The sequence below is a fragment of the Cynara cardunculus genome (genome assembly GCF_001531365.2).
Source record: "Cynara cardunculus var. scolymus isolate 2C chromosome LG 14, CcrdV1, whole genome shotgun sequence".
In the NCBI taxonomy this organism is placed as follows: domain Eukaryota; kingdom Viridiplantae; phylum Streptophyta; class Magnoliopsida; order Asterales; family Asteraceae; genus Cynara; species Cynara cardunculus.
The window spans coordinates 663,670-675,544 of record NC_037541.1 but is presented as its reverse complement, the minus strand read 5'-3'; the positions used below and the strand labels follow the sequence as shown (position 1 = coordinate 675,544).

The 11,875-nt window shown below is 34.8% G+C and overlaps 1 protein-coding gene across 1 annotated transcript; it reads right to left on the bottom strand.

Annotated features, from left to right (window-relative positions):
- Positions 1–1,798: 1,798 nt before the first annotated feature.
- LOC112527010 (bifunctional riboflavin kinase/FMN phosphatase) lies at positions 1,799–11,875 on the bottom strand. Its single transcript, XM_025137483.1, has 11 exons — positions 11,708–11,875; positions 10,783–10,909; positions 10,126–10,312; positions 9,368–9,498; positions 9,133–9,202; positions 8,950–9,015; positions 5,491–5,645; positions 4,974–5,069; positions 3,663–3,814; positions 3,483–3,566; positions 1,799–2,156 (listed from the first exon to the last, which is right to left on the bottom strand). Exons 2-11 carry the CDS (start codon positions 10,850–10,852, stop codon positions 2,007–2,009), a joined length of 1,161 nt encoding a protein of 386 aa, XP_024993251.1. The 5' UTR covers positions 10,853–10,909; positions 11,708–11,875; the 3' UTR covers positions 1,799–2,006.

The window sequence follows — 11,875 nt, the reverse complement described above, 5'->3', positions numbered from 1 at the left end:
CCATTCAGGGCTCTAATTTCGTTGTAAATAACTACGAAATAATTATATTTCAGTTTGCATTATATCATGAGAGACTCTTAATTATTCTGACTACATAATCATTATGCACCAAACAATTCAGCAACTGTAAAAAAAAATATATTATTTGGGATTTTGGTAAAAATAGGAAAGAGAAAGAAAGAAAGGAGGGGGGTTTAAAATTTGGAGTTGTCTTTAAAAATGAAGAAAGTAAGAGAGATGTTAAATTTCTCTAAATTTGGAGAACTTTCTGTAAGTATCTCTAACAGATTTTTCAAAATGGATGATCAAATTTTATTATCTGGGGTTAACTTCTTCAAAAACCTCTTATTACCGGTTTGACACTGATATAAGTTGTTTATTCAAACATTCCAAAATGCTTATTACCGATGTCACACCAAAATAAGTCAATAAATTGTTTTTATAAGCAATCCCAAACACTTCATTAAAGAATATGTTGGAGAAAAATTTGCCCAATTCCTTTATTTTTTCCATCTTGGATAATCTATGAAAGATTATCCAAAAGTGCTTGTTGGGAGAGAGAGAGAGAGAGAGAGAGAGAGAGAGAGAGAGTTTTTTATTATTTAAATCAATTAAAATCATTAAAATTAAATGTTTATAAAAAATAAAATAATTTTAAATTATAATTGTATTTAATATTTTAATAATATAATTAATGTTGTGATATCTAAAATTGAAAAGTTGTTGGAATTAGAAGGCAATTTTCTTCTGGAGGGTTAAAAATGCATAAAATGAACCCCTTTTTACATGTTATTTGTATTCAACCGGCTACTAAGGGCCGTTTACCCAAATGCTTACCTAGTAAGCGTTTAGCGGTAGTAGTTAACACTATAATCTATTTTATCAGGTAAGATTGTAGTATATTAAAGTGGTATCGTATGTAACAATTTACTCGGTAAACACCCGGATAAGAGTCATCAACATCACTTATCGGGTAAGACTCTCTATCCTTATCATTGCTCTTACTGGGTAAGATTTTTGGCTCTTGTCATATTCATTAGGTGAGGAAAATTACCTGATAAACACTTACCAGATAAATGTTTAGTAAATGACCCATAACTTTCTCACAATATGTTAAAGAACATTTTAAATAGATTCTTTAAAAAAATTCAAACACATAATCAAAATTCAAAAACTCTACAAAAAGTTCGCATCAAACTCCAATAGTTTCTCTATTTTAGAGATTACAATATTAATCACATTATTAAAATATTTAATATATTTAATAAAATATTAATTCTCTCTCCTAAACATTCAATTTCGAAGTTTTTTATTGATGAAAATATAATAAAAAAATACATTTTTTCGTCATGGTAATCATTTTTGGAGAGTTTTCTAAACTCAATGACCGTTTACCCAAACGCTTACCAACGATAGTTTGCATTTTCATTTACCTTACCGGGTAAAATTCTAGTCAATCAAAACGGTATCGTATGCAATAATTTATCCAGTAAGACGCTAACCGAGTGAGGGTCGTTACCTCCACTTATCGGATAAGACTCTCGGTCCCAGCCAAAGTTCTTACTGGGTAAGATTCTGGATCCTTACCTTGTAGTCTTGTACATCCGGTAACGTAAATAATCCAGGAAGCACTTACCGAATAAGAGTTGGGTAAACAACCCTTTAGAGTATTTGACACTCTCAAAATTTTCTATTTTAAAGAATCTGTTAAAGTAAAATACTGATTTAAAATCTTCATTTTAAAGAATCTATTAAAAACAGATCTAAACCCAGCTCTTAAATTCTAACATACCATCAATCACAAGAATCATAATATATCTCATCACTCTTTTCTTGGAAAACATATATAAACCTATACAAACTTGCAATCCATTTAAACTCATTAGAATAGTTTCAATTACCTTTATTTTTTGAAATTGATAAAAAAAACCAGTATCAAATCTCAAATAGGTATATTTATCGATAGTTTTTTGTTCAGCCAGTTTCCGAACGCTATTAAATCAACGTCACAAATGACCATCTTCACCAATCGCAATGCTTGTGAAATATTTCTCGTCTTTATACTTAGCGTACGAAGGAAGCTCAAGTGCATTCTCGGCTATTTTACCATCTTCGTGTATCTTTGCAACAAGGCTCTCAAGCGAAGGGAAGTTTGCCTGTCATCATCATCCAATCATAACCAGTAAGCAAGATGAACGAAAGAATCAACGAGTAAACAACCAACACAATTTTATTCTTGTTATGATGTTGACTTGTTTGCAAACTGGGATCTTCTCAGAAACAAGTACCGCATATCCCACCCAAAGGTGGGGCCCACGGGTAATGTTTTCCCTGGGCCTCATCTTCGGGTGAGATATACTTTTTATTTTGTCATTAAAGGGTATTTAAGCCGCATTCTTCCCGCCCACTCCGTGATCTCATGAAAATTTGTACTCCTGCTGTCCTAAAATAAGTGTTCACGTTTCTATTTTAGTTTGTTCAAAAATAAATGTCCACTTTGATTATGAAATGGAGAAAATTTTCCTCTATTATCAAGGGTAAAAGTGTCATTTAGTTAATTTAAAAGTGTAATAATTACACATTTCTAAGATTGTGTGTCATTTTCATTGTGAACATTTATTTTGATACAGGGGAAGTAATAATCTGGCAATCTAAACTAGAATCAAAACCAAACCAAACTAGCCCAGTTTATCTCACTTGGAGTAGGGGTGGGAATGGTGGGATGTAAGCAAACCTGTCCTCTACACCACGTTTCTATTTTAGTTTGTTCCAAACTAAGGGGTTGTTTGGTCAGGCTAGGGAATGAAAATGAAAATGACAGTATTGTGTTTTATTTTCATTCTCATTGATTATTGCTTAATATCTCTAACCAAAAAGCCCCTAAATGTCCACTTTTAAAAAATAAGTGCATACTTTCTCATTCTACCCTTAATTATAAGAAGAAGAAATTAATTACTTCATCTATTACCAAGGATAAAACTGTCATTTAGTTTATTAATAGTGTAATAACTATACTTTTCTAAAAATGTGTGCATTTTTCGTTGTGGACACTTATTCTGGGACAGAGAGAGTATATTTTTTTGATATATTGAATGACAATTTTATCCTTAATACTAGAAAGACTAATATTTTAAGGGTAGAATTGAAATGCTGGCCTTTGCTTTTGAAAATGGACATTTATTTTAGGACAAACTAAAATAAAAATGTTGACATTTATTCTCAGACAAAGGTCAAATAAGCTTATTAAAAGTCACTAAAAATGAATATATTGCAATTTTCCTACATCACAAAATACTGTATTCCCTCGTTCTAAAATAAATGTCCACATTTATGTTTTAATTAGTTTCAGAACAAGTGTCCACTCTTCAAATATACCTCTAACTATGAAGTGGAGAAATTCAGCACTCCTTGTATTATTAAGGGTAAAATAGTCATTTGGTTAAGTAAAAAGTATACTAATTATTTAAAGCAAAAGTGCGTACCTCGGGTCGGATATAGCCAACGATGATAAGATGTAATTCCTCGCCGTAGAAATCCCCATTGAAATCATGAAGCAACCATGGCTCCTGAAATTAGAATACGGAGGATGAATAGAACACGGGTTAGAAACCGATGATTCGAAGATTTAAGAACGTTTAAAAAGTAACCAAGATTGTACTCACTATGGTCTTCTCGGTGTTATTGAAATACGGGTTCCAACCTAGGCTCATAACCATCTTGTAAACACCCCGGTTTGATAATTTAGCCCAACCAAAATATACACCAGCAGGATGTTCCGCAAGAACGGTTGCATACCCTTCCACCGATAAATTAGCTGAGAGTAAAGAGAATCGATGAATTATAAAACTTTAACCAATCGGGCCAACAGAGGCAGATCCAAAAAAGATCAATTGTATCACAAAATAATTACCATTATATAAAATAAAATTTTAGCATAGTTACAAATACCGAGCTCCGAGTACGACTAGGGCCAAGTGTATTAAGCCGATAAGCAGTTACGCACTACTTATTGTAATTGATACTCCCTCCGTCCCAAAATAAATGTTCACAATAAAAAAGGCACATAGTTTTAGAATTGTGCAATCATTACACTTTTTAATACACTAAATGACAATTGTACCCTTAATAATATAGGGAGTAATAAATGTCTCCATCTCATAGGGGTAGAATCGGAAAGTAAGCACTTGCTTTTAAAAGTGGACACTTAATTTGGGACGGACTAAAATAGAAAAGTGAACACTTATTTTGGGATGGAGGGAGTATTTTTCAATCCACTAGTCTTCAACTTACAAATTTCAATTACTTTATAAGAAATTATTAGCAATTTTATTTAAAGATTGGATTTTAATTTTATATGATCCCATACGAATCATGCATATACATATGGACCCAAGGGCCTGAGTCTTTCTGGCTCAACAGGCCAAGATCAAAGGTCGAGGACCGGTTTGTTAGCAGCTTAATAAGCTTAACGAGACTCACAGCTTATTTGGTCAGCCATACATAGTTGTTTGGTAGTGGCTTAATGATATAAAAATTGGCTTATTCAGTAAGCTCTTAAAAAGGAAGCTTTATGTAGAAAGTCAAGTTTTTTTCTAAACCTGTCACTCCCGATTAAAAAACACGCTCCTTCCATCTATGAAAAACCCTCTAAAATGAAAACCTCAATCTATACAAACAGATTATTCCACATAGACAACTTTATCCGTACAGAACTTAATGAAAAACCAAAATAGTCTTCAAGTCTATTAATTCTTTCAAGATCGAAGCTTTGACCAAGCAAACTAGGGGTCCGCTAGACTCGAGTACAACGCAATTAAGATTGCAAACATATCTACTCAGAAACATGATTCCACACCAACCAAAGATAGGGCTAATGCATGCATGGTGAATGGAAGCTAAGATATTAAACAACCCAAGAAATTTGAATGAAATGAACACTAAATGCAATCAAAGGAAAGGTGAAGCTGCGAAACCTGTTGGGATTCCAAGCACCTTCGAGCCACGACCATAACCTTTGATAACGGGGCCACCAATATGCCAAGGTTCTAAGGGTAAAGTACTATCTATCCCTGAAAAATTGAAATTGTTAAACTAGTGAAAATGGCTGACATATAAGAGCATCTCCAACAGTTTCTCCATGATTTCTCCAAAATGGAGAAGCAAAAGTCAACATCTCCAAGAAAATTACATTCAATTCCAACAATTTCTCCATTTTGGAGCTTCGATTCCTTCATTTAATTTATTTGGCAGATTGGGGAGTTTAATTTTCGGAAGAATAAAAAAGTCATTCCATCTCTTCCTCCATTTAATTTTGGAGGGTTCTTCAAAATCTGTAGATCTTTTTCCTTCTTTCTCCATTTTAGAGAATGTTTTGGAGAAGTTGGAATTAAAAGAAATCCAAAATCTCCTTTTTCTCCATCTTGGAAGAGCTGTTGGAGATGCTCCAAGTGAGTTTACAGGAATATGTCTAAATTAGTGAGAAATATTTACAATCTTCAAATGGAGGGAGACCCCAATTTTCCGGTCGTAGGTCAAGAAGTGAATTGATCACCTCGTCGGCTGCAGTGTAAAGATGGGACTGCTTTGGTTGAGATGGTACAGCAACCACTTCCATTTCAGCAGCTTTAGCAGCGGTAATACCTGGTCTAATATCGTAACAAAGCATTGTTATTTTAAGCATCCATGTTAACGAACAGTCTGTAAGCAAAAAATAATAGTTTCCATGAAGATCTTTAAACCAACAAAAAGAACTCTATCAAATCGACGAGGTTCAGCCGTTCAGCAGCAGATGATGCACTAATCTACCAAGTTATAGCAGCAATGCTAATAAACAAATCAAGTATGAGCACAAATGAGATGAGGATTGAGCAATTACATTATTCAGCTATATAGCTACCAGCATTTCCCTAGTGAACTTGAACATTTAATGATTTGACATGAGAACTCTCTCATACTATATTTGCATTGTCTAATGAGGGTGTGTTTGGTAGGCAGACGAAATGGGATAGGACTGAAAGGCCAAGAGTGAGGTAGGCGCGTGAAAGAATTGTGGAAGGTTTTAGGGTTTTAATTTGGCAGCATGGGTAGTTTAGTATTACCAATCTTGTCCCTTCTCCCTTACTCTTGTTCCACTGTTTTGGTGGGACAAAAATGCGGTTCCGTCTTGTCCCGGTCTAATGTCACGCCAAACATCCATTTCTATTTCCTTTTCATCAATTGGAGTGAGAGTGGGACATACCCTAAATGGGTAACTTTTTAGTTTGGATTTCCCATCTTGCTTCTGCCACTTTTGATGGGTGAATGGCATTGCTTGAAACTTGATTACTTAATGCTATGTTCCAAAACCTGTCCCCCTAATACAAAATAGTACTTTTACGGATTATTGACAAACTAATCCTTTTAAAGGATACAATTAAGCCACTTGTTGAAATTTTCATCTAGCAAGGACACAAATTCTGAATTCTAATTTGGAACTTTGAGAAAGAGATTCCAGGATAAAGGCAGAGATGAAATCCCACCAGAGTATTTGTAATTATCGTAGTTTCCTCCATCTTTCATATGGACCAAGAATGTTCAAAAGTCATCACTTTTGAAGTTTGTGTACTTTGTGGCTTGAATTTGGTGGATCTGAATGGCAACCCAACAGGAGAAGCTCATGTTGCAACCAAATTAGAGAAAAGAGACGGGAATTTGTGTTAGTAGCAAAGAGCAAGAGGCTGCTATGCTTTTTTCTTTATTTGTGTGAGCCCCAATTTTTTAGCCACTTTATTTGTGTGCAACCCAACCCCAGAAGCTCATGTCAATCTATATATTTCATTTCACAATTTGTTGTTTGTTCGCATGTAGAAGGATGAACCCAAATTGTTTTCTAAACAATATTTGGCTCTTTAATGCCATCACATTTCAGATCCTGAAGTTGGCACTCAAATTGTTAATGGTTCCATAAAACACTGTGACAGTCACTGGATGTCAATATGATATGAATTTACCTGACTAAAATAATAATAAAGGTAAGAACTACTGGTATCAACATGATGAAGATCATAAGAAAGAAAATTTTATAATAAGGTAGAACTACTCATATCAACATGATGCTCCTAGTAGTTTAGAATAGATGACTATCTAACACATAGTTGGAGTTTCCCTAAAGTGATTTTCAATCATCTTCTTCTAAATGAAAAAAGTAGCCGGTCGCTCTCAAATGATGGTGCAAAACTTTGAGCAGGAGTATTTTTGTATGAGTGGATTTACACCAATAGAAACCATAAATTTCATACACAATAAAAGRGATATGATCCATTTTCTTATTTTTAGATAGGAAATGTAGTTCGTTTTTCCKTTCTATCCTATTTGATCATTGATATTCGAACATTGTTCTCTTTCCTTTGTTCTAGTTCATGATCTGAACGAGTCGCACATACACCCTAGTACATGTTCCTCGACGCTGAGGGCATCCCCGAAGCGCGGGGGATTTTGTGACATTTCTAAGTGGCTGTCTTGTATTTCTAATAAGTTGTTTAATAGTTGGCATGTTGAATCATATACATAATGGGCTGGTTTAGATCGATCCTAACCGGATGATTATGAATTACTTTTATTCAATAGAATAGCAAATAAAAGTCATAGAATATCAAACTCGGCAGGAGTAATATCAAATCATAAATTGATGCGAAAGGCTATTGTCATTCAACAGCTACAAGATCAACAATTCCATAAGCTTGGGCCTTTGTTGCTGGCATAAAAACATCTCTTCTTCGGATACAACCCAAAAGGATTTGCCCGTTCTATATGTACGAAAACAGTTTCCATAAGCCAAAAATCAATTAGGCGAGTTGTTTATGACTCACCTCCAGTGAAAGAAAATGTGAGTGGAAAGCGGCATATAAGGAAAAAACCTATGCTGTTAGTTGCGGCGCAATAGCACCGCTTTTGCAGCGATATCTCGGATAGCGGACGTTAGCAAAATAACGGTGGTCAAATTGTGGTAGCGCAATTTACCGCAATTTTGATCGTTATTTAGGGTCAATTGCGTTCGATATTAACGTTACATTTTGGGGGCGGGGGGGTTGGGATTTATTTTCAGTCTCTGTTTTTAGATAGTTGGGCTTTATTTCCGGTCTTTCTTTTTTTGGGCTTTATTTTCTTTAAGTTTAATCCATTAACATAAGTTGGAAGAACTAGGTTTCTCTATCGACAACCTGTTTTAGTCTTTAGACAATCTGTTCTTCTAGGCTTTGTTCGGTGATCTCATCTGGTTTAGACAACCACGACCCACGAGTCTCAGGCTCTCAGCTTCTGTTCCAGACTTCCAGCTTCTAGCTTCTGTTTCCAACTTCTAGCTTGTTTATGAACACTTTTCTTATTTTGCAAATGATATGTTTATGTAGGCATATTATATATATAATTATATATAACTCTAAGAAATATTATATGAATCGCTATTTTTGGACCGCTATAACTGCTATTTCAAATATAAGGTATTTTCATCACTATAACAGCATAGAAAAAAACTACATACATTTGTGGCCTCAATTTTCGGTGCTTACATCTACTCCCAGTGAATGCCATTTTGCCAATCATGGTCTAAGGTTATTGAGCTAACAAGTGAAATTATTTCAGTAATTTAAATGCCATGAAACTTCCGGAGGCAGTGAGAAAAATAATATACTTGCATTTTACCAGTGATTTCTTGTGGTAATAATCTGATGCACAGAGGGAACATCGACAAACAAGGAAGCTACAATTTACTTGTGATCTTCAATCAGAGAAAAACGGATCACCGATGCATTCTAACCAGCAAACTCAAAGTCCCAATTTGATTCCACAAATTCTTTTGGAAGATATGGCATAGGGGAAATATGTCTCGACATACATGCAATAATCAAATTGCTTTGGCTTAACCACTGCAGTTAGCAAATATTTCAGTTATTTTATGAAGAGGAAACTCACAGTGAATCTTCGATGACGAGACATTTGGAAGGATCAATGCTTAGCCTTTTAGCTGCTTCCAGGAATCTGATAACGGATTACATGTACAATGCCAAAGAAGTTTAAGATGAGTGTCATCCATCTCAAATTTAAACAAAAAACAGCCACAAACTAGCTAGAGCAACTCAACATGTTTCATCTTACATTTCAGGAGATGGCTTTCCAGATTTTACTTCATCACCAGCAATAATGGCTGAGAAGGATTCTTTCCAAGCTGCATGGGAACCCAGTGAGGTAACAAATTAAAATGCGTAACTATGATGCAAACTGTTTAACACTGCCATCGCGCCAGCAGGTTGTGTTTTTTTAAGTGACCAACTTGTTCAAAATCTTAAGCTAAAAGCTTCAGTGTGTTTATCATAAATAAGTTCCAACTTACTAGGATGATAGCTTATCTTTGTTTCAATGCTAGCTCTTGGAGAGTTAGAAGCCAATGCCATTTGCACTCCATGGCCTCTCAAATGTGTAATCAAACGATAGGCACCAGGTAGTGCTTTAAGTTTGCACCATCTAACAATTTGAACAGGATAATCAGAAATTATACCATATGCATAGTTTGAACAGAAATAGTTGGTGCATTAGTAAGTTTTCAATAAGTTTTGCATTGACAGGAAAAATAAAATTATGTCTTCACTGCTAAAGTTCTAAAGCAACAACATTCTAGGATACATGCCTCGGTCGCCATTATTAGGAAGAGAAACAGTGACAAGGAATGAAATAACGCTCGAGAGACCTTTCTCAGTTCATCACGAAAGAAATATTTTTCTTAGTATTAATAGTTGAGAAAGTTACTACTATAGCTTGCTTAAGTATTATTCCAACTTGAGATATGCCATTGGACCCAAGTTTGATGGATAAGTTGGATGTCAAAGTGTAAGTGAATAAGTTGCCTAAGCTCTCTCTACATTTAAATGATAAGCCAGAGCAAACATTGGTTTCCAAAAATAGAAAAACAAAAAACAGAAATCTATGAATTTCACTATTGTGACTTCTTGCAAATATTTAACAGGCACACAAGTAGGAACCTGCTTGTCCTGGTCCATACAAGTTAGCTTTTTATGACTTAGTTCCTTGACCATTTTCATCCAAATTTAGTCTAAATTAGTGAAAACAAACAGCAAGAGTGGGGTTTATTACTGATCAGAGAACATTGGGGAAATTTCTGATAGTAAGTCTTCTTTAGACAGAGGAAGTCCATAATCCTCCACAATAGCAGCTGCCGCTTCTATAGGTGTTTTCCCAATAATCTTATGAGCCTCTCTCCCATCCCATTTCTTCTCATACTTAACCAAGTAAGCTTTCAAAACTTCACACACGATGCCATCTGTCATAGAAATAGAGTTTAGATGATGAATTCTAAGATCAAAGTCAATGCCGAGAAGACACACAACCATCTAACCACATGGAAGATAATCAAAGCTACTAGTTGAATGGAAGTAGTTGAGAAGCTTGACATTCAAGACTGAACCCACGCACACAAAAATCCCAACAGTACAAAGTCAATTACTGAAACAAAATGCATAGTACCCAATGTTTTTTCACTGTATGCATTAGAGAGTATGTCCGTGATCAGAAGAGGGATGGACAGGAAGTAATACAATTAACAACTCAAGAAGCATGCATGTTTATCTAAAGAGTAACTAGATGGGAAGATTATTTTTCGCTTTCCAGCAGAAAAACAATCTTTCAAGTCATGTTAATTAAAAAACAACAGTTTAAGCTTCCATAACTACATGCATCAAAAAGCAAGATAAAAAAGTAAACAACCACCTATTTTCAAGAATAGAAGACTACCTGTATTTACAAGTGTTCCATCCAAGTCGAGGATCACACATGAAACCAGTTTCCTTACAGAATTCATCATCCACTTTGTCAGGACCAAAACTCTTGCAGAAGATTTTAGGCTTGCATTCACAAACTTCTGCAATAGGAATACAGATTAGTTTAGATGTCGGCCAAACTTAAGCAAGTTACAAGGAAAATGAAAACATAAAAGGGAAAATTAGTTTGGATTTATTATGTTTGCACAGGTCCATTTTATTGTATCAACTTGATTGAAAACTGGTTTCATCTCAACAGAAAGGTAATGTGCCTAAAACATTAAAGGGGTTGGATCAAATGTCATTCAAATCATCTAGGACAAAAAATATAGAAAGAAAATAATATATAATTGGTTTACTACTTATATGTGTTAAAAGTTGCTAGGATTTCTTTGTTTTTTAGATTTGTAGAGGTTTTAGTAAGTCCTGGTCCTAAGGGATAAGTAGTTTCTGTTTTGATTTAGTCGGCCACTATGATTGCAAGGGTGTGAAATCATGGGAAGTTCTTTTCCATCATGTTTCGATGTTAGACTACTATTAGCATGTTTATTCCTTTCTGATATATAAAAAGTCTCTGGCTTTTGGGTGTCTTCAAGCTCCCATTTTCTGATTTCAACAATATGAATCGCCTATTCGAGTCCAAGTATGAAGTTTAATCTAAGTGTAATATATTGTCTGACATTAAGCTCCAAAAATAATCAATCTTTAAAGAAAAACAGGCAATCTGAGTTCACGCCTGAACAAGATTTTCATTCAGTCATTTCATCAAACATCTATTTTGCATTATACCAGGGAAGATAATTACACTAAAATAAACTGAAATCAATAAACTATATGCAAAAAACATACAAAAAATTAATCCTTAGGGATTGATATAGATGAAGGAAATCAATACATACCGCCGAACTGAAACTACTACGCAAATCGACAAGAAGGAACTATGAACAACACAATTCTGCTGCATAAGTGTCGGCTATGACGATTGTAGTAAAATAAAGATTGGCAACGGTGGCGGCGGCGATGAGCCGATGAGGACGGTGAATTGTGTGCGTGCTTTAATTCGACTG